A 22,295-nucleotide genomic window follows, 5' to 3' on the forward strand; every position below is an offset into this window, starting at 1 on the left:
AGAATAGGTTGCAGCAGCAATATGAAGGAATTAATATCTTGATGTGTAAAACTAATATCTCCCTCCATCTATGTGTACGACAAATTCAAAGCAACAACACATGCATTAATTCTCCATATATTCGACCCTCTACCTTTGCAGAAAGTTCAAAGACGTGATTTAATTTAACATATGATAACATAGACAAGTTAAACAAACAAAAGTCAGAGATCAGAAAATTCAAACCTAACTGAATAAATTAATATATAGCTGCCATTAGCTTAGGACATTGCTTCTTCATTCATCGTCCTTGTCTTAAGTCTTAACTAAAACATGTTCAGTTTCCGAGTTGTGGTGCTTATCTTGGGATGCCTTTGCTTAACTGAAGCTGCAAGAGATACCCTGAACCCAGGTGATACGCTGAGTTCCAATTCATCTGATAATCTTGTATCCCCAAATGGGAATGTCACCTTAGGCTTCTTCAGACAAGAGTACGGTCAGACATGGAATGACAAAAGCTTTGGATATTATTTGGCTATGTGGTACGCCCAAGGCACGTCATACAACCATTCGATTTGGTTAGCTAACCGAGATGATCCCATCGCAGACGATTCGGGAGTTCTTGTCCTAGATGATACTGGACTGAAAATTACACGCATCGGTGGGAATCCTATCCAACTTTTCTCACTTCAATCTACCTCTATCACCATCAACACTTCCGATATGAAGGCGGTCTTACAAGATTCGGGGAATCTTGTTTTGCAAGGCATAAATGAGGAAAATGGGGAAAACGTAGTATTGTGGCAAAGCTTTGATTATCCAACTGATAGTTTTCTACCTGGGATGAAATTGGGGGTCAGCAATGGGAGAAGCTTCTCACTTACATCTTGGTTGACTGGTTCAATCCCCGCGTCTGGATCGTTTACAATGGAATGGGATCCTGCACGAAATCGATTAGTAGTTTGGCTTAGAGAGAGGATTTTGTGGACAAGTGGTGAAAATTTTGAAAATTTTGGCTCCTTGGATCAATTCAACATGAATTATGATTTCACTAATGTTTCTAATCCAAATGAGACGTACGTTTATTATACTCTTATAATTAGTCAATATACTCCGGAAGAGCGAAGGAAAAACGGTAGGTTAGTGTTGCAGTACGATGGGGATTTACAACTTGGAGAAATCTATGCAATCAATTTACAACTCTGTGATGGTAATAGCACAGAGAATGGATGCGAGAGATGGGAAGGACCAAAGTGCCGAAAGAAAGGTGATAAGTATGAATTAAGAACCATACGACCTTACCATAAAGATTCTTTAAACGACACATTATATGGAAACACCAATCTTTCCTTGAAAGATTGTAAGGACATATGTTGGGAAGACTGCAAATGTTTGGGAGTTGCAGTACAGGACCTTGGTTGTCGGTTTCTTTTAGGGTATTATGAAGAAGGTGTGTCGTTTGGAGATTCATTTGAAGTAATAAATCGCAACCGTCCAAGTAAGTTTAATATCGCTCGCTCATGTTCTAATCTTTGAACTTGTTTTGATTCGGTAGTATAGTATAAAAACAATCAAATTCATGAATACCTCTCTTGTTGTGTACATTGATTGCAGAGTCGAAAACTTGGATATGGATTTTAATCTCTATAGCAATGGCTCTAATGATCATAGTACTGCTTTCCACTCTGTTTTATTTGAGAAGGCGAAGGCAAATTAGAAAGGAAGGTACTAAAATGGAGGGGAATCTCAAATTCTCAATCAATTGATGTTTCAGTAGTATTCTTTTTTTTAATGTATAATTCAACTTTGCTTTGAACAGAAGAGTACCTACTTGACTTAATGACTTCAGAAGATGCAAATGACGTATCAGAGCTTCAAACTGGAAACAATGGGCGTAATCTAAACATATATACAGCAGCCTTAATCATGTCCGCTACAAATGGCTTCTCACCAGATAATTTGCTTGGAAGAGGTGGCTTTGGACCCGTTTTCAAGGTGTTTGCCAATCCCCCCATAAGTGAATTAGCGATAATGATTTCATCAATCTGCCTCTAACACTTGAAAACTTGTTAAATCATTAGGGAGCATTGGATGATGGGCAAGAAGTTGCAATAAAGAGATTATCAAGCGGATCAAGCCAAGGGCTAGTGGAGTTCAAAAATGAGCTTATACTTATAGCCAAACTGCAACACACAAACCTTGTGCGGCTCTTAGGCTTTTGCGTTCAAGGAGAAGACAAAATGCTGGTCTATGAGTACATGCCTAATAAAAGCCTGGACACTTTTATCTTTGGTCGGTACCAACTCTTTAGTTATTTCTTCAACTGTAGATTCCAATTTCTATGTTTACATTGTCTTTTGTTTTTTTGGTTCTAAGTTCAAACAGATGACTCCAAAAGGAAGCTATTAAATTGGGATAAGCGTTTTAGCATTATTGAAGGGATAGCTCAAGGGCTACTTTATCTTCATAAATACTCTAGATTGAGAATCATTCACAGAGATTTGAAGTTGAGTAACATATTGCTTGACGAAAACATGAACCCCAAGATATCAGATTTTGGGTTGGCCAGGATATACAAAACCAGTGAAGCTGGATCAAATACGAACCGGATTGTCGGCACATAGTAAGTACACATGACTTCCTGTTTCCATGTCTCGTCCAACGAAAGAATATGGTTATTAACTGTACTGTTGATGAATCAATGCAGTGGTTACATGTCTCCAGAATATGCAATGGAAGGAATATTCTCTGAAAAATCTGATGTATACAGTTTCGGAGTTATGGTTTTGGAAGTTGTCAGTGGTCGGAAAAATAGCAGCCATTTTGAGTTTGATCGTCCACTTAACCTGGTTGGATACGTAAGTTCATATCATATTCTTGCAGTAGTTAGCATAGACTAAGCTTTACTGATATATAGAGCAAACACCATATTTTTTTAACACCATGATTGATGTCTGCAGGCATGGGAACTATGGAAACATGGTGGAGCATTAGAATTAATGGATCCAGCTTTAAGTGATTCATGTTTTAAACAATACCAAGTTTTAAGATGCATTACATTGGGTCTGCTATGTGTGGAAGATAATCCGTTAGATAGGCCAACGATGTCTGATGTTATTTCTGTGCTAAACGGAGAGATGCAATTGGCATTGCCAAAACAGCCTGCATTTTCCACTGGAAGAAGGATTGTAGAAACAAATATAGAGAACAAAGAGGTGGAAATTTACTCATTGAACGGCCTAACCATGTCTACCATGGATGCAAGATGACCAAAAGACTTAATACTCTTATTTTTTATGTTTCCTGATCATGTTTAAAGTATTATTTAAGATATTCTTTTTATATTACACCTTGTAAAAATTAAAGTAGTTTTATGCACTTTTATAACTATTTATATCATTAGTTTTTAACAATGCAATTTTTATATTTTATGATCTATTTATATAGACCATACATATAAAATTTAATGTAAATTTAAAATTTTTAACTATTTATTTTATGTAAAAAATTAAACTATATAAAATATTTTAAATAGATATAATGTGATTATGAATGAGTAAAATCTGATTTGATTCGAAAAAATTCGATAAAATTTAAAATTTTGAATCAAATGGTTCGAGTTATTCGAATAACTCGAATAAAAATTAAGTTTTTCGGCTTAAATCGAATATGAATTATACAATTTAAATTATCTGAAAATCTGAAAAAGAAAAGACAAAATTACGTCGTTTTGATAAATATTTATTTTTTATAAAGTTAAAAGGGAAAACCATTATATTAAAAGAAAAAAAATATGTCTTTATAAATGTTTACTCTTTTAAGTTAAAAGGCAAAATCATTATATTATTTTTGTAGTTAAATAATTTTGTGCTTCCTCTACTAGTTAAACAATCGGTTCATGTAAACGCAACAATAAGTATAAATAATAGGATTCGTTAACTCGACTCGAAATTTTTTGACTTGATTTGATTCGATTCGAAAAAAAATTTAAATTAAATTCAATTGCTAAAATAAAATTCATCAACTCGACTAACTTAAAATTTTTTTACTTAATTCGACTCTACTAAGTTGAGTACTGATAGCTAAATGTGATAAATACATTTTTTTTTAACCCCTCTCATTTCACCTCAGGCGAAAGGTGAGGATATTTTTAAACCCAAAAGTCGTAGACCTTCCAAAACACTAGCAGCATTGCCATCCGCAATTACAAGCAGTCCCCTTTTCCCTCTGCCATTAAAAAATAAAAAATAAAAACCTAATCCTAGAAATCCAAGAAAACAAGAGCCCGAACAAGTAAAGGATTAAGAAGATATCGTGGGAGTGGGATATTGAATCCGTCGATGCTTAGTTTTGGTGGAGTAGAAGAGGATCAAAGAGGGGGTTCTTCCAATAAACGCTCTCTTTGTATCTCCCCTTCGAAGTTGCTTCCTTTTTCATGTCTTCTTCATACACACCCTCTTTATTCTTTGCTCATTCAGGGTCTTCTCAAGCCCTAGGCTTTCATCTTTGCACTATGCCTTTTCTGTGATCTCAATCTTCTCCTTTATATTAAACATGACTGATTCGAAGGTTTGTCCCCTTCCCCTTTGCCGCCTTGTATGATTTCAAATTTTTCGTGTTTCTTTTACATCTGGATTTTTGTTAAATGTACGCAACATGCCCTCTTTCTTTGTTAGAATTGATGTTTTTTATTGGATTGATGATTGTAAGCTGAGTTTGTGCAAATGAAAAATATGATTTGGTTGAAATTGGATTATTATGGATGATGAAAAAGAGATTTTGTCTTTTCCCTTTTCTAAGACAAGCCTTTATTTGTTTTAGGAATGCTGCCTAGATCTCTAATCAGAATTGTGGAACCATTGTTTTCCCTGATTTTGAACAGGTATTCGTTTTTGAGTTCTTCACTGAAGACGAAACCAGGTCATTGCTGTCAAAGCAGTCATCTGGAATATCTTTGTTATACGGGGTGTAGATGGCTTAAGCAATCCTTATCAGTAGCCGGACTGCTGGAGCCAGCAAGTTAACGACATCAAAAAGTCAAAAGCATCCAAAATGCCACCCAAGTCCGTCCCACTTCCGGCTAAACCCTCCAAACCCTACTTTTTCTATGGCCACCGGAAGCCCTCCCAAAACCGCCCCGTTGTTTATGGTGGCCTCTTTTCCAACCGCCAAGTCCTCAAACCTCCCCAATCTCCTCTACCGCCTTCACCACCCTTTGATCTCCGTAAATGGGATCCACATCACCTCTCTCAGAACCCATCGCCACCACCCATTACCACACCACACCAACACTCAAAGCTATCACCAATAGCCCGGTTCATCATTGATGCCTTTCGCAAGAGCCAGTACACTTGGGGACCAAGTGTTGTCTTTGAACTCAATAAGCTCCGTCGTGTTACTGCATCACTTGTAGCGGAAGTGCTCAAAGTCCAAGATGATTCCATTCTGGCTTCCAAGTTCTTTCATTGGGCTGGTAAGCAGAAAGGGTTTAAGCATAATTTCGCTTCTTATAATGCATTAGCTTATTGCCTCAATAGAAATGGTCGTTTTCGAGTGGCTGATCAGTTGCCAGAACTAATGGATTCCCAAGGGAAGCCTCCTACTGAAAAACAGTTTGAAATTTTAATACGCATGCATGCTGATAAGAATAGAGGACAAAGGGTTTATTATGTGTATCAGAAAATGAAGAATTTTGGAATAAAGCCGCGTGTGTTTTTGTATAATCGAATAATGGATGCGTTAGTCAAAACAGGTTATTTAGATTTAGCATTGTCTGTGTATGAGGATTTTAGAGGTGATGGTTTGGCGGAGGAAAGCATTACATTCATGATTTTGATCAAGGGTTTATGTAAGGCCGGGAAGGTAGATGAAATGCTAGAGATTTTGGGGAGGATGAGGGAGATGTTCTGTAAGCCGGATGTTTTTGCCTATACAGCTATGATTAAGATCTTGGTTTCTAAAGGGAACTTGGACGGATGCTTGCGTGTTTGGGAGGAGATGCGGAGAGATGGGGTGGAACCGGATGTAATGGCTTATGTGACATTAGTTGCAGGGTTGTGTAAGGGAGGAAGGGTGCAGAGAGGGTATGAGTTGTTTAAGGAGATGAAAACGAAAGGGATATTGATTGAGAGGGTAACGTATGGTGTTTTAATAGAAGGGTTCGTGAAGAATGGGAAGTTGGGATCTGCTTGTGGTTTGCTGAAGGATTTGATAGATTCTGGATACAGGGCTGATTTAGGGATATATAATCCTCTTATTGAGGGCATGTGTGATGTGAAGCTGATTGATAGAGCATACAAGCTTTTTCAGGTAACAGTTCAAGAGGGTTTAGAGCCAGGATTTGCAACCGTGAAGCCCATGCTGCTGGCGTTTGCAGAGATGAGACGAATGTCTGACTTTTGCAAGTTGCTAGAGCAGATGCAGAAGTTAGGATTTTCTGTTAATGATGATCTTTCTAAATTCTTCTCGTTTGTGCTCGAGAAGGGGGAAAGAACAATAATGGCTGTACGAGTGTTCAATGAATTAAAAGTGAAAGGTTACGGTAGTGTTCGGATTTACAATATTCTAATGGGGGCTCTCCACAAGACTGGGAAGGTGAAAAAAGCATTATCACTCTTTCAAGAAATGAAGGATTTGAATTTTGAGCCCGACTCCTCTACATATAGTAATGCGATTATATGTTATGTTGAAGATGAGAATATCAAGGATGCTTGCATCTGCCATAACAAAATCATAGAGATGTCATGTGTTCCTTCCATTGACGCTTACTATTCTCTTACTAATGGTCTCTGCAAAATTGGTGAGATAGATGCAGCTATGATGCTTGTTCGTGATTGCTTAGGTAATGTTACAAATGGACCCATGGAATTTAAATACGCACTTACTGTTCTTCATGCCTGTAAATCAGGTGCTGAGAAAGTGATGGAAATGTTGAATGAAATGATGCAAGAAGGTTTGCCTCCAGATAACATTATATGCTCTGCAATTATATCTGGCATGTGTAAGTACAGGACCATAGAAGAGGCAAGGAAGGTATTTGCTAATTTAAGAACTAGCAAACTTCTAACCGAAGCTAATGTAATTATATATGATGAGCTATTGATCGAATATATGGAGAAGAAAGCAGCGGACCTTGTGCTTTCGGGACTCAAGTTCTTTGGCCTGGAATCTAAATTAAAAGCAAAGGGTTCCACCCTGCTATCTAGATAAAGAATCGAAGGCCAGTACCTATTATCAGCAGAGTCTAAACACCATTTTCCTGATTATCTAAACACCAGAGTCTGCAGGAAAGGTACCCTCTTGCGCCATTGAGCTTAACAGGTTATCAGCAGGGGTCTGGCTGCATCTATCAGCTCAGCTTGCTTGTTTTTGCTTCTCTCTGCTGCTAGGTCCAAATATGCACAGTGCAGTGTCTGTATGGTCTTTAAATCAAACAATGATGTTGTTGCAGTTCACTGTTTCTCATATTTGGTGTCAACTGTGTCAATATCATCAGTTTTGGCTCTTAATACCTCGAAGTTAAAACTCATGTAAGCATGGAATACACCCTTTTGCTTCTTGTACTCATAAACCAAACTCTTCCAGGTTTCTCAAAGTAATGAATGCAGAGATTGTTATATTTATATGCATCTTTTGTGCTGGCAGGGTTATGAAATGATTGCTCTTGATCCCATTATCACCCGATTGCCTATTCCCAAATGTGGAATATGTTTAAGATTATTATCTCAATTGGACAAAATTTTGAACTATACAAATGATATTGATTTAGCTATTATTTTATTTATTTCTAGTTTTAAATATTTCTTAATGGGTAGCAAAATTTGTGATAATGAAATGTAAAAAAAAAAATTTACGGTAGCAGATGTCTATTAATAAATAAGATTTTTGTCGAAATGGTAAGATAAACATGACAAAAATTATATCGATTTAAGTTTAAATCTTCTTTCTTGTGTATTTTTCTATTTTTAATGTAAAAAAAATAAAAAATCCAAAATAATATAATTTATTTTATAAAATAATTATTTAATTAAATTGATGTTAATTAAACAATAATATTTTAGCAAATATCCAATCTATATATATATTATATATAATTTTTCATAAAATGTCAAAATTACTAATCTAAAGTAATTTTATTTTAGTAAATTCACTTGAGGGCGAAAGGTGGGATATTTTTAAACCTAGAAGTCGTAGACCTTCCAAAGCACTAACAGCACCGCCATCTGCAATTACAAGCAGTCCCCTTCTTCCTCTGCCATTAAAATAAAATAAAAACCTAACCCTAGAAATCCAAAACAACAAGAGTCCCAACAAGTAAAGGATTAAGAAGATATCGTGGGAGTGGGATACTGAAGCCGTCGATGCTTAGTTTTGGTGGAGTAGAAGAGGATCAGAGAGGGGGTGCTTCCAATAAATGCTCTCTCTGTATCTCCCCTTCGAAGTTGCTTCCTTTTTCATGTCTTCTTCAATCACACCCTCTTTATTCTTTGCTCATTCAGGGTCTTCTCAATCCCTAGGCTTTCATCTTTGCTCTATACCTTTCCTTAACTCTCAATCTTCTCCTTTGTATAAAACATGACTGATTCTAAGGTTTGTCCCCTTTCCTTCGCTGCCTTGTATGATTTCAATTTTTTCGTGTTTCTTTTACATCTGGATTTTTGTTAAATGTGCACAATATTAAATTTCAGGATTGGGTTTAGCCCTCTTTTTTTGTTAGAATTGATGTTTTTTATTGGATTGATGATTGTTAGCTGAGGTTGTGTACATGAAAAATACGATTTGGTTGAAATTGGATTATTATGAATGACGAATAAGAGGTTTTGTCTTTTCCCTTTTCTAAGATAAGCCTTTATTTGTTTTAGTAATGCTGCTTGGGTCTCTAATCAGAATTGTGGAACCATTGTTTTCCCTGATTTTGAACAGGTATTCGTTTTTGGGTCCTTCACTGAAGATGAAACCAGGTCATTGCTGTCAAAGCAGTCATCTGGGAATTCTGAAAAGCCTGTAGCAACTAAGGAATTGCAATTTGGTTCTTTCAATTTTGCAGCTGGAGGATCTTTGGGCAGTGTCAATGGTAATTTAAGCAACAAGCCAAGTTCCACAAATGAGCCAATTGAATTTTTATCCTCAACTTCTCGAATAGAAGATGGAAAAAGTAGAAAAACAACAACAGATCATTCCTTGAACGCGCTTCAAACTCCTAAAGAAGCTGGAAGTGCAAATAGTTCCAGCAGTAGTTGTAGCCTCAGTAATGGTGTAAAGCAGCTGAATGCAAAAGGCATTGATGTAACTTCAGTTCACTTAACCATAAATGAACTCAATCCCTTGAGTGATTCTCAGAGTTCAAAATTTCATGTCCTTGAGAGCGAAATTATGGAGGATAGAGATCAGAATGGGATGGTTGATACTTCATTAGGAGGCTCTATTCGAGGAGACATTGCAAAAGAAGAGAAGGATCCAATTAAAGTTGTTAAAAACTTAGTACCACGAGGCTTGATTAATTCTGGAAATTTATGCTTTCTGAATTCCACTTTACAGGCTCTATTGTCATGTTCTCCTTTTGTCCAGCTCTTGCAGCAACTTAAACTTCGTAATATACCAAAGGTTTGTTGTATGCTTATGTTGTTTACTTAGTTATGTACTAATAAATCATCTCTTCAAGGTGAGTAAATATGAGCCTGTGAAGAGAATTATACTAACTGTCACTTTTATTTGGCTTTGATTTGATAGGTTGGCTATCCAATATTAACTTCGTTTGCAGAGTTTGTATCTGACTTCGATGTGCCATCCAGTGATTCTAAATTGAAGAAAAAGGATACAGCAGTTCTTGAGATTGGAAGACCTTTCAGCCCTGTCATGTTTGAATCCGTACTTAAAAGTTTTACTCCGGATGTGCCAAATAGCATATCTGGTAGGCCAAGGTTTGTCCGCTTTCTACATCAGTTTTATTTCAATATTTATACTTTTTACCAGTCCCAAGTAATGTTCCTTGCATAGACCATTTCTATTAAAATAACAGAACATGGCCAGCTGATATTGAAACATCACCATCCATGACCAAAATCAAGCATTATATATGCTTGTCCTGGCCCTCTTGATTTCTTTTTAACTCTTTCTGAAATACTGAAAATTTTTGAGAGCTTAATTATCTTACCTCTGAATCCCTTTCTCCTTGCATTTGGTGTCAAATGTATAGTAATTTAGTGCGAACTTGCTACAGCTACCTCATCAGCATTTTATTGAAAGAAATATGATGATTGGTTTTAACTTTGAAATGTTTGTATATGCTTGAAATCAGAATGATAAACAGATATAACTATGTACAATATTCATATGTAATGACATTCTGATGATTTTTTTATTTATCATCATTTTCAGGCAGGAAGATGCTCAGGAGTTTTTAAGTTTTATCATGGATCAAATGCATGATGAATTGGTTAAGCTTCAAGGGCAGTCCGGTAGCTCAAATGGGGTCAGATCATCACTAGTTTCGTATGCAGAAGATGATGAATGGGAGACAGTTGGACCAAAAAACAAATCTGCAGTCACTAGAACTCAAAGCTTCCTTCCTTCAGAGTTGAGTGATATTTTTGGAGGACAGCTAAGAAGTGTGGTGAAGGCAATAGGTAAGCACATTTGCTATGGCTGCAAAGTATATTGGATGATATGAAAAATAGCCAATTGATGGGGTTTTTTGTATGAATACATATTTTTATGTGGTTGGCCAACCTTTTTTTTTTTCCTTTTTCCTTTTATACTTTACAACTGTTGTCACCAATAACATGCTCAAAACAAGCTAAAACACTGGACGTAGAGAAGTCAACTGGATAATACCAGCAATTTATGCTTGTAAATTTTGATATGTAAACCAAGTGGAAATGTTGATACTTACTCAGAATTGGTTGTCTTCACCTGTCATATTCAGATGTTAGTTTGTTTTTATTGGGTGGATTTTGAACCCTGATATCTGACCATAGTACCATTTATTAACATTATAATCTTTTCTTTTTCATAATTTGCTTTTTGTGGCAGGAAATAAAGCTTCTGCTACTGTTCAACCATTTCTATTGCTGCACCTTGATATCCATCCTGAAGCTGTTCATACTATTGAGGATGCACTTCACTTGTTCTCAGCACCAGAGTTTCTTGAGGGTTATCGTGCATCGACTGTTGGGAAGGTATTTATTTCTTTTGATCATTTCCTTTTGGCTATTGGCCGCTATATCTACCTTTATAGGTCTTATACTTTGGGTGTGTGTGTTTGTATTGTATGTCTCAGCTTTTCGTTTATGTTTAGATGTTATTAGTGATAAACTGGATGTTCTTATGCTTTTATGGCTGTTAGTGTCAGACTGGTGTTGTCACTGCCAAAAAATCTGTCAAGATACAGACACTTTCGAAGATAATGATTTTGCACCTGATGCGTTTTAGCTATGGTAGCCAGGGGAGTACCAAGCTGCATAAGCCTGTACACTTCCCTCTTGAGCTGGTATTGGGTCGGGAACTACTTGTTTCCTCATCCACCGAGGTATAACTTCTCTACATAAGCTTGTTTAAATACAATTGTATTGGATTATTTTGAATTTGCGAGTTTATATTGTGAATTATGAAGCAGCTTTTAGTCAATGCTGCTTAGCTAACTTGCTCTTTTTAGTCCACGAATGTATTTGGTCCGCAATGCTGTATTTGTGTTCTACATTTTTGTGTCCTAACTTGTTGGCAAGTTAATGCTACATATTTAATGTTCATTTTTGTACTTCATTTATAGGGCCGAAAATATGAACTTGTTGCTACAATAACACATCATGGAAGAGAGCCCTCCAAGGGGCATTATACAGCTGATGCTCGATACCCCAACGGCCAATGGCTGCGTTTTGATGATGCCTCTGTCACAGCCATTGGGACAAGCAAGGTGTTACATGACCAAGCATATGTTCTTTTCTACGAACAAACATAGAAGTCGTCGCAATTTTACTCCTTGTTCGCATGATCTTCATCCAAGTACTATAGCGCCTGTTTGCTAAGATCATCATTACAGAATTGGCTCCTTGATTTTTCCTTCCCTTGTAACAGTTAGTCACGCTTTACCTTCAAATGGATAATTTAACTGCAGCCCATATATATACATATATATAGGTTTATGTATTGATAATCAAACTGTGAGAAAGTACTTTAAAATTTTTCTAATGTTCTTGAACTAGTAGTGATTATTATTTTTTGTTTTAGTTTTATTATTACTGTTATTATTACTATCATTATAAGACACCTGCCCATGTATACAATAAATAGGACATACACTATTATATTCTTATGTATACGTGTGTATAGCAAGGCCCTCTATTATAATTTCATTGTTGGTAACCTTTATTGTTGTCATTGGAGGGACTGATAATATAGCCAAGGTTTTGCAGAATAATAAATTTAGACGAGAATAATTAGGTTTTATTTATTTAATATTTTCCAATAATAAATTAGCAGAATAAATTCTCAAATACTAGGTTTAAGGTTGATATATGCTTCTTATTCTTCCCTAATTTCTTTGTTTAACTAAGGAGAGCTGCGTACAAAAGTTGATTCCAAGTATCAGTAAGGCCAGCAACACACCAATGGGTGCAATCCATCCCCTTGAAGGCATTGTAAGAGCTAGGGTGTGCGTCTTTTCTTAGCTGAGACAAAGCTGTAATATCCAACAAATGAACAGGTTTCTTGATGTTACTTATCACATCTTTAACCACATATGCTGCCTCAGGCAACCCAACTGGATAAGCTGATGACCCATTGAATGGTTCCATCTCCTTGAAGCAATTTCTCACCCCTGGCTCATTCCATTCCGAGCCACTGAAACATTGTTTCATATGAAAATAGTCAGTGAACAGATTATTACATGGTTTAGCTGATACAGTGTTCAAAGCAAAAGCTGGTCTCACTTGTAGTGTGATGGAGAGATTCCTTGAAATATAACTTTAGTTCTGTTAGTATCCACATCTGAATCAACCCATTTGGCCCATGTTGTTAAAGCTGTCCGAAATGCAGTCATACGATCAATATCTTTCGTAATCCTCCCTTCATCATTCACATAATCCCATCTGCAGTTCAACAACAACACATGCCATTATGTATATGTTTAGCTCATTAATCAATGTAATGTAGAGCTTATTGTATTACTGTTGCTTTAATCCTCTGCGGTACCACCATAGCCAAGTGTTGAAAACTAAAACATCATTGTTCTTCCAATGATCGCCATTCCTCATTGAATTCAACTTCAAAACTCTGCCAATTCTTTCCTCATCAACATCCACCAAGTACAGTGAATGAAATAGCATCACGGATATCTTGTAATCCTAACAAATTAACCAACCCCGTGAAAACCTTTTTCTAATCTCAGTTCCTTTGCATACATCTCGTGAACTGAATTCATGTTTAACTTTTTTTATTACAGATACCTGGAATGTGACTGCCGAAATGGTGTTGTTATTCAACCCCTGTTTGATTATTCTGGAATTTGGCACTGCAGCATGAAGCATGCATATCAATGATTGCCATATGTTGAGACTTAGAGAATCCCCAATGAACATGATCTTCTTTCCTTTGAATCTCTTCAGAAAATACTCTCCATTAAACCTGTCATTCATTAGATGTTGGAATCCAAACAGGGACACTAATATATAGAAATAATTAAAAACAAATAAAATGTCAGAAACAACAGAAAATGTTTTTGTAACATATTCCTGTCCCCCCCTCCATGCATGTTCCCCTCATGTGTATTACCATTAACTATTAGCAAAATATTTCTTTGCCATGATTAGACAAAGGTTGTTGACTTTTTCTCTGCTTTCATATGTACTTTATTCTAATCGTCTTTTCAATCATTTCCATCACTATCTGACCTTTCATATCTTACAACTCATAGCAGGCTGTATTTTTTGGAGAGTTAATTTCTCCTCCAAAATACTAAACATTAAATTTGATTTAATTAATTTTAGTGAAATTAATGCAGAAATTAAAGAGCACTGTAAACAACAAAATGAATATGCAGCTTATTCTTCAAAACTGTAGTTGACAACATTAATAACAACAACAAAAGAGAATCTGCAAATGAGAATATTTCATGAAAAAAATTAATATATAGATAGGAAGCAAAGTACCTTGGTAAGTGACAATTGGTTGGCTGCCATCTATATTTAAGGTAGAGGTGATCGGGGCGGCCATACTTGAGGCAATCGAATTCTTTGCGGATGAAGGGACAGTCTGTTGAGTTGTAGAGAGGATAGGAGTCATCGTACACCCACTTACCTTGGTACATATTACAATTCATCTCTTGTTTTCTCCTCTCAAAGCTGCTTTTTTTTCTCTGAAAACTATTGCCATTTGCATTTGCATTGGCTAAACATATACATGAAAAGATGACAAAGCTGATAGCTTGAATAGATCCCATTAGAGACTGTGAATGGATGATGGGAGAAAAGAGAAGAATGTGGCTCAAGTTTCATAGAATAAAAAGGAGACAATGCTAGTGGGGTGCTATTTATACTCCCCCCCCCCCAAAAAAAAAAAGGTAAAACTTTTTTATAACACTGTGCATGGGACTTGGGAGACGGTAATCAATTAGAATTGGCTAAATGAGCTAGTTTTCACATGCAACACATGAAAAACAACTCACTTAGTCAACACATTATCTCTTTTAAAACAGTATGTTTGTCTCTAGAGTTACCAGAGAACCAACCATAGTTCTTTTTTCCTCGGCTTAATATTATTAAAAAAAAATAGAAGTTACAATTTTAAAATAGATTTCATATCTTAGCATTGCATAAAATCATATATGTAATCTTCTCAATAATATGCTAACAAGGAACATTGAAATTAACTGGGACCTAACATGCTATCACCTTGGATTTAGAGTCACCGACATTCATCAGTTTTGAGTTACTTAGATCTTCAAACACAGCTAATACATCCAAATATGAAAATTATGTATGTTGCCATATTAACACTAATCAGCCATCTCCATTTTCACCTTGTGCAACATCATCAGTAGCAACAAAATCATACCCTATTCACTCCAAGTCATTCAAATCTCATCCCCATCCAAAATTGCATCAATAAATCTCTAACCCAAAAACACATAACATGACTTCACTCCATTACTGATATAAATGTTATCCCACTTGTTAGTATTTTCACAATATATACCTTACTTTAGAATATTGATACTAGTTTTTTTATCTCGTGTAATGCAAGGTTTTAATCATATATATCACTTAAAATATATGTATAATGACTTATTTGATCCTCAAACTTTATAATAAAAAATTATTTGTCTTGTATTTAATTTTTCGCTTCTTTTAATCATTGAACTTATATTATTTGTCAAATCACCACAAAAATAGATAGAAAAGTTAACGTTTGTAACATTGACATCTAAGTGGATGTCACGTTAACAATTAATTAATTTTAAAAAATAAAAAAATATATACTTTTTAATTTTAAAATATTTGTATGATTTTGTTTAAATTTTTAAAATTTTAAAAAGATAATTAAGTGCTAACATGACCACATGACAATCCACGCATATATACATCAACAAAGTTAACAGACGTTAATTTTTCCATTTATTTTGGGGTGATTTGACAAATATCGTAAGTTTAAGGGTTAAAAGAGACTAAAATATTAATGGAGGGTTAAAATAAATTTTTTAATAAAATTAAAAGGTCAAATAAGTCATTATACCTCAAATGTATTATATAATATTTAAGATAAAAACAAAACAATATAAATGATTGATTTGTAGAATAATTTGTACCATGATAAATATAAGTTAGGAGTAAAAAATTTTCACATTTAAAATAAACTTAAATTAATATTTATTATTTCTAATAGTATATTAAAATTTAAATAATGATAATATATTATTTAAAAAATTTAAAGAGAAACAAAAGTTCATTATTTAAAAATATTATATAAAAATTTAGTGTAAATTTAAAATTAATAAACTCTGATAGTAAAATTTTTAAATGAGTATTAATATATACTAATGTTGTTAATAGTTATGGATTATAAAGTGTTTTACAGTAATACTTAATTTATTTTCACATGATTGTTAATGTATAGTATATATTATTTATTTATTTTAAATTAAAATATAGTTTTTAATATCTATTACATAAATTTTAATTTAATTTACATGTGATATCTTAAAATAAATATAGTTTTTTTTAAATATTTATGTTAATTCCATTGAAGTAAGATTTTATAAATTAAAAAAGAAAAATAAATAAGATAGTTTTTTCACAAGTAATTGAAAAAATATAAGGGCTAATGTATGTGTTAAACTAAATTTTATTTGAAAACATATTTTGATATAATAAATTAAAGGGTTTTTGAATAAAAGTTAATATTACACAAAATTGAATAAATGATTTTTCAAAAGAAGCTTAAGAGATAAAATTTACAATTCTTAGTTAGAAAATTTGTGAATCAATCTCAAAATCAAGTTAAAATGATTTTAACTAAGTATGGACTTTTTCAACTACACAAATTGTTTTTTAAACAAGTCAGAAAGGTATGCCAACTATCGATATTTTCAAAATATTGATACCACTTGAAACAAACTATTCCAAAATGACATTCTGGCTTTTATAAATTCAGCTAAGTATCGATCCGATATCCATACCTTTTATGTGATATCAATAAAATCTTCCTGGCATTGATTTTTCAGCTCTAACGGTCACTGAATTTAGTATTTATTACAAAAAAATATTAATACTTTTTTATTTGGTATTGATACTCACTATTGCAGGTGTATTAAATGTTCTGGTTTTCAAATCCCTAACAACTTATTAACTACCACAACCACCCCAACGATTGGAAATCAGTTATGGAGTATAAATACCAGCTTCTAAAGATACTACAAGAACAAGAAAGCATATTCAAGCAAAAATCATCAATCAAACAACCTTTGTGCCCAATACTTTCATAATTTTCTTGTGCACACTTGTGAGCTTTTATTGTTATTCTTTAGCTCAAGTGTATTCTTGTCTATTTTTGCTTAATTGACAAACATTCTGATCTTATAAGGATTATTTTTTTGCTCGCTTCTTTGTAATTCTTTGAGAGGGTTTGTGTCTTAAGATTTGAGTAGAAATCTTAAGGGAGTTGTAAGGTTAAACCTTGTTCTCAAAGGTTGTACAAATTAGTGAATTTGGGAAAATCCTTAGTTGCGGAAAGCTAAGGTAGTAGAGTAGGCAATTGGGGTTGAACCACTTTAAATTGTTGTGTTCTTTGTTCTATCATTTTTTTCCAGCTTTCCTAAAATTTTAAAAGCCAATTTACCCCCTCTTGGCGATTTTGGTTTAATCAATCGAGCTAACAATTGGTATCAGAGTTAGTCTCTAAAAAACAGTCTAACAACCAAGAGAAGATCCTCGAGGTAGCTCAACTTTCATCTATTCAAACCACACAAAATGACGTTTACTTCCAGCTCTATTATTTTTGGTGAGCCTCAATTCATTAATAAACCTCATTATTTCAATGGTGTCAATTATTCCTATTGGAAGAATAGAATGATGTTGTTCATACAAGCCAATGATCTTGTCATATGAGATATTATCATAGATGATCAATCCTACCTTAAAAGCAAGAAGGAGAGATCTTAGTTCCAAAGAGCAAGAAGAAATGAAACAAGAAAGATAGGAGAAGCATACAACTCAACGCCAAGGCCATGCACACTCTCTTTTGTGCACTTGGTCTGGAAGAATATAGTAGGGTACCATCACGTGCCAATGCCAAGGGAATTTAGGACAAATTGGAGGTCACTCATGAGAGTACCAATCAAGTCAAGAAATCAAAAGTAGGAATTCCCAACCTTAATTATGAGACATTCATGATGAAGCTCGAGAAAGACATCAAAACTATGTCCGATAGATTCACTATCATCATCAATGAGCTCAAGTCTTATGGGAAGACCTATCTCAATGAAGAAGTAGTGTGGAAAATGCTTAGAAGCTTGCCAATGTCATGGGATGCCAAAGTTACAACCATAGAGAAAGCAAAAAATTTGGAGACTTTTTCATTAGATGAGCTAATTGGTTCTTTTCTTACTCATGAAACGATGCTCAAATGAGTGAATAAAGGAGAAGAAAAAGTTGAAAAGAAGGTTGGTATTGCCCTCAAGTCCACAATAGAAAAAGGTAATTTTAGTGATGATGTGGATGAGGATCAAGAGATGGCCATGTTTGCAAGAAGTTTCCAGAGGCTTATGAGATCCAATAAAGGAAGAAAATTCCAAAAAAGGGATGAAGTCAAGATTAAATCTACCACCATATGCTATAAATGCAAGAAGCCAGGACACATCAAGTTTGATTATCCTCAATAGAAGAAAAGGGGGTCAAGAAAATAAAAACTTAAGGCTCATGTTGCTACTTGGAGTGATGAGGATTCATTCGACAATGAAGATCAATAAATAGCCAATCTTTGTCTTATGACCATCGACAATTCTAAGGTAACTTCTAACTTATCCAATTCAACTTCTTATTCTTTTGATGAGTTACAAGATGCCTATGATGAGTTGAGTTTGGAGTTTAAATTAATGGTTTTAAAATATAAAGAAACTATTTCAAAACTAAAAGAGGAAAATAATTCACTTTCCAAAGTTAAGCATGAACTTGAAAGTAAAATAAATGATATGCAAGCTAGTATAAATGATTTTGAGGAAAATAATTTTGACTTGCATAATTTGCTTTCTAAAGTTCATGATGATTATCAAAAGCAACTTGAGTTGCTTAAGAGTGAAAAAACTTACTCTAACAAAGTTTTACCAAAAAGATCTTTTAGAGGAGAAAGCTCAACAAAAAACTGTCAAAACTAGCTTTAATTTCTATAAACATAGAGGTCCTCAAAATTTTTACAAAGGAAAACTTATTAAAAGTGTATGGGGACTCATAAGTACTCAAGATAAAGACATTCTTTCAAAATGGATAACTAAAGGGACTAAAATTATAGGAATTGATGTTTATGGGCTAAAATAATTTGGGTACCAAAAATCAAAACTTAATTCTATGTTTGTAGGAAGAGGAGCATTGCTTCAAGGTGGAGGATTTATTCAAAAACTCATGGTACCTTGATAGTGGATGCTCAAAGCACATGATTGGTGACAAGAGTCACTTCATCAAATTGAAGAAAAAAATGAAGTAGTTACATTTGGTGATAACTCTAAAGGGCAAGTAGAAGGAATCGGCTCTATTGGTACAAGCTCTTCACTTCTTATTGAAAATGTTCTCTATGTCAACGGTCCTAAGCATAATCTACTTAGTATTAGCCAATTGTGTGATAGTGGTCTCAATGTCATTTTTGAGTCTAATGGAGGTAAAATAGTTGACTTTGTGTCTAATAAGATTATGCTTGTAGAACATAGGATAAAAATATATATATAGTGCATTTATATGATTTGCATGATTCAATCATATGCCTTGTTGCTAAAAATAAAAACAATTCTTTACTATGGCATAGAAAAATAGGGCATGCTAGCATGATCATATTGCATAAACTAGCTAAAAATGACTTAGTAAGAGAATTGTCAAAAATTGATTTTGAATTAGATAAAAGAGTTTCCTTTAAACATATTAATGATGTATCAACTAGTAGAGTTCTTCAGCTAATTCACATAGACTTATTTGACCCTATTAGGACAACTAGTTTGGGTGAAAAACAATATGCCTTTTGTGCTTATTGATGACTATTCTAGATTTACTTGGATTTTTTTTTCTTAAGTACTAAAGATGAAACTTTAGAAAAATTCATCACATTTTCATAAATGAATCAAAATGAAAAAGGTTACTCTATCACTAGTGTTAGAAATGACCATGTAACCGAATTTCAAAATCTAGGTTTTGAAAATTTTTGCAACTTAAATGAAATTAGCCATAATTTTTCTGCACCTAGAATCCCTCAACAAAATGGAGTTGCTGAAAGAAAAAATATAACTTTAGAAGAAATGGCTAGAACCATGCTTTGTGAAAATAATTTACCAAAATATTTTTGGGCAGAAGCCTCAAACACCGCTTGCTACATTGTAAATACAGTAATGATTAGACCTATTTTAGAGAAAACTCCATATGAATTTTTCAAAATAAAAAGCCTAACATTAGCTATTTTTATCCTTTTGGGAGCAAGTGTTTTGTTTTAAATAATGACAAAGATAATATTGGTAAATTTGATGTAAAAAGTGATGAATGAATTTTTCTTGGTCATTCTTTAAATTCAAAAGGTTTTAGAATATTTAACAAAAGAACTTTAGTAGTAAAAGAATCTATTCATGTTGTTTTTTATGATTCTAACTTTCCTCATAGAAATGATTCTTGTATTTATGATGATGTTGTTAAAATTTTTCACAATGATGATAAAGTTGATCCTTCATCAAATGACAAGATACAAGAACAAATACAAGATACTCTAAAGGAGCTTACAATAGAGGAGAGGGAAATCACTCATCCAAGAGAGTTCAACTATATGAAGGATGGTAAAATATAGGAGATTCATCCAAATGGGTAACTACTAGATCTTCTCTTAGAAATACTTGTAATTATGTTGCATTTATCTCATGCATTGAGCCTAAAAATATCAAAGAAGCATTAAATGATAAATATTGGATATCGGCTATGCAAGAAGAGTTAAATCAATTTGAGAGAAGTAAAGTACGAACCCTAGTTAAAAGTTCTAGTGAAAAATCTACTATAGGTACTAATTGGGTTTTTAGGAATAAGCTAGATGAGAGTGGTAACATAGTGAGGAACAAGGCTAGGCTAGTTACTCAAGGTTACACTCAAGAGGAAGGGATAGACTATGATGAAACATATGCTCCCGTAGCTAGAATGGAAACCATTAGGATATGATGAAACATATGCTCCCATAGCTAGAATGGAAACCATTAGGATGCTTTTAGCTTTTGCTTAGTTTAATGATTTTAAGTTATATCAAATGAATGTAAAAAGTGATTTTCTAAATGGTTTTATAAATAAAGAAGTGTATGTTGAACAACCACTCAATTTTGAAGATCCAAAATTTTCAAACTTTCAAAAACTTTATATGGTTTGAAACAAGCTCCTAGAGCTTGGTATGAAATGTTATCAAATTTTCTTATTGAAAAATATTTTAGTAAAAGGAAGGTTGACACAACACTTTTTATTAAAAGAAAAGATAAAAATTTATTAGTAGTTCAAATTTATGTTGATGATATTAATTTTTGTTCTACTAATGATCTTATTTGTTAAGAACTTTCTATGTTAATGCAATGCGAATTTGAGATGAGCACGATGAAAGAACTAAACTTCTTCTTGGGACTCCAAATCAAGCAAAGGAAAGATGACATCTTCATCAATCAAGCTAAGTACACAAGGGAAATGCTTAAGAAGTTTGGGATGGACAATCTCAAACCACAAACTATAGCAATGAGTCATTCTACAAAGCTTGACAAAGATGAAGGTAAATGCATAGATTTAAAATTGTATAAGTCAATGATATACTCTTTAATTTATCTTACTGCAAGTAGACTCGACATTATATTTAGTGTATGCTTGTGTGCTAGATATCAATCTTGTCCTAAGGAATCATATTTAGAAGTCCTTAAGAGAATCTTTAGATACCTTAGAAACACTCCTAATTTAGACCTTTGGTATCCTAGAGATTCATCCTTTAGCTTGCATGCATTCTCGGATGTAGATTTTGGAGGTTGCAAATTAGATAGGAAAAACATCTTCGATACTTGTCAATTCCTAGGCAACATGCTTGTATCCTGGTTTTCAAAGAAACAAAATAGTGTTGCTTTGTCCACCATTGAAGTGGAATATATTTCTGTCGGTAGTTGTTGTGCTCAGTTTTATGGATGAAACAACAACTTATGGACTATGGAATTGATGTAGATACCATTCCTATCAAGTGTGGCAATACTAGTGCTATTTGTCTCACTAAAGATCTCATCTAACATTCTAGAACTAAGCATCTTGAGATTAGACATCATTTCATTAGAGGTCATGTCCAAAAAGGAGAAATAGTTCTAGAATATGTAGACACCTTAAATCAATTAGCATATATTTTTACAAAAACATTAGATAAAAAAAGATTTTGGACACTTAAAGGAGAATTAGGTATTACTACATTGCCTTGATTTTGTATTCAAATGAATTTTAGCACTTTGTTAGTTTTAAATGACATAAATGAGAACTTTTGAATAGTTAAGTGACCATTTTGTAATTTTTTAAAATTAAGTGACCAAAACTTTATTTTACTAATGGTTTAATGACTTTAGGTGTAATTTACCCATTGTT

General features: G+C 33.8%; 4 protein-coding genes across 5 annotated transcripts; 3 read left to right on the forward strand and 1 right to left on the reverse strand.

The window, feature by feature from the left end:
- LOC107900571 (G-type lectin S-receptor-like serine/threonine-protein kinase CES101) lies at window positions 1-3,397 on the forward strand. The gene is made up of 7 exons (XM_016826217.2): window positions 1-1,477; window positions 1,594-1,704; window positions 1,799-1,974; window positions 2,061-2,271; window positions 2,356-2,602; window positions 2,687-2,837; window positions 2,940-3,397. The coding sequence occupies exons 1-7, from the start codon at window positions 313-315 to the stop codon at window positions 3,246-3,248; spliced, it is 2,370 nt and encodes a 789-aa protein (XP_016681706.2). The 5' UTR covers window positions 1-312; the 3' UTR covers window positions 3,249-3,397.
- Window positions 3,398-4,112: 715 nt separating this feature from the next.
- On the forward strand, window positions 4,113-7,601 carry LOC107900572 (pentatricopeptide repeat-containing protein At4g20740). The gene is made up of 2 exons (XM_016826218.2): window positions 4,113-4,548; window positions 4,862-7,601. Exon 2 carries the CDS (start codon window positions 5,032-5,034, stop codon window positions 7,186-7,188), a length of 2,157 nt encoding a protein of 718 aa, XP_016681707.2. The 5' UTR covers window positions 4,113-4,548; window positions 4,862-5,031; the 3' UTR covers window positions 7,189-7,601.
- A 535-nt stretch (window positions 7,602-8,136) lies between these two features.
- On the forward strand, window positions 8,137-12,175 carry LOC107900574 (ubiquitin carboxyl-terminal hydrolase 24). Of its 2 annotated transcripts, none has more exons than XM_016826220.2 (7): window positions 8,137-8,568; window positions 8,902-9,582; window positions 9,709-9,899; window positions 10,357-10,604; window positions 11,011-11,156; window positions 11,324-11,506; window positions 11,747-12,175. In XM_016826220.2, the coding sequence occupies exons 1-7, from the start codon at window positions 8,554-8,556 to the stop codon at window positions 11,933-11,935; spliced, it is 1,653 nt and encodes a 550-aa protein (XP_016681709.2). In that variant the 5' UTR covers window positions 8,137-8,553; the 3' UTR covers window positions 11,936-12,175. The 2 variants fall into 2 exon arrangements, with proteins under 2 accessions (XP_016681709.2, XP_016681710.2); XM_016826221.2 differs by having other exon boundaries at window positions 8,150-8,568; window positions 11,330-11,506.
- A 223-nt stretch (window positions 12,176-12,398) lies between these two features.
- On the reverse strand, window positions 12,399-14,511 carry LOC107900577 (protein trichome birefringence-like 38). The gene is made up of 5 exons (XM_016826231.2): window positions 14,124-14,511; window positions 13,422-13,599; window positions 13,144-13,319; window positions 12,906-13,064; window positions 12,399-12,816 (listed from the first exon to the last, which is right to left on the reverse strand). Exons 1-5 carry the CDS (start codon window positions 14,411-14,413, stop codon window positions 12,522-12,524), a joined length of 1,098 nt encoding a protein of 365 aa, XP_016681720.2. The 5' UTR covers window positions 14,414-14,511; the 3' UTR covers window positions 12,399-12,521.
- Window positions 14,512-22,295: the final 7,784 nt, after the last annotated feature.

Source organism: Gossypium hirsutum, chromosome D06 (assembly GCF_007990345.1).
Source record: "Gossypium hirsutum isolate 1008001.06 chromosome D06, Gossypium_hirsutum_v2.1, whole genome shotgun sequence".
Lineage (NCBI taxonomy): Eukaryota > Viridiplantae > Streptophyta > Magnoliopsida > Malvales > Malvaceae > Gossypium > Gossypium hirsutum.

Bases quoted from the DNA above. Each gene is read 5' to 3' on its own strand.
- LOC107900572 (XM_016826218.2), top strand. From the start codon at position 5,032: ATGCCACCCAAGTCCGTCCCACTTCCGGCTAAACCCTCCAAACCCTAC.
- LOC107900574 (XM_016826220.2), top strand. The intron at 9,900-10,356 runs GTTTGTCCGCTT...CATCATTTTCAG, and splicing joins AGCATATCTGGTAGGCCAAG to GCAGGAAGATGCTCAGGAGT. The intron at 10,605-11,010 runs GTAAGCACATTT...TTTTTGTGGCAG, and splicing joins AAGTGTGGTGAAGGCAATAG to GAAATAAAGCTTCTGCTACT.
- LOC107900577 (XM_016826231.2), bottom strand. From the start codon at position 14,413: ATGGGATCTATTCAAGCTATCAGCTTTGTCATCTTTTCATGTATATGT. The intron at 13,600-14,123 runs GTACTTTGCTTC...AATGAATGACAG, and splicing joins ACCAATTGTCACTTACCAAG to GTTTAATGGAGAGTATTTTC. The intron at 13,065-13,143 runs GTAATACAATAA...GTTGAACTGCAG, and splicing joins CGCAGAGGATTAAAGCAACA to ATGGGATTATGTGAATGATG.
- LOC107900571 (XM_016826217.2), top strand. From the start codon at position 313: ATGTTCAGTTTCCGAGTTGTGGTGCTTATCTTGGGATGCCTTTGCTTA. The intron at 1,478-1,593 runs GTAAGTTTAATA...CATTGATTGCAG, and splicing joins AATAAATCGCAACCGTCCAA to AGTCGAAAACTTGGATATGG. The intron at 2,603-2,686 runs GTAAGTACACAT...GAATCAATGCAG, and splicing joins AACCGGATTGTCGGCACATA to TGGTTACATGTCTCCAGAAT.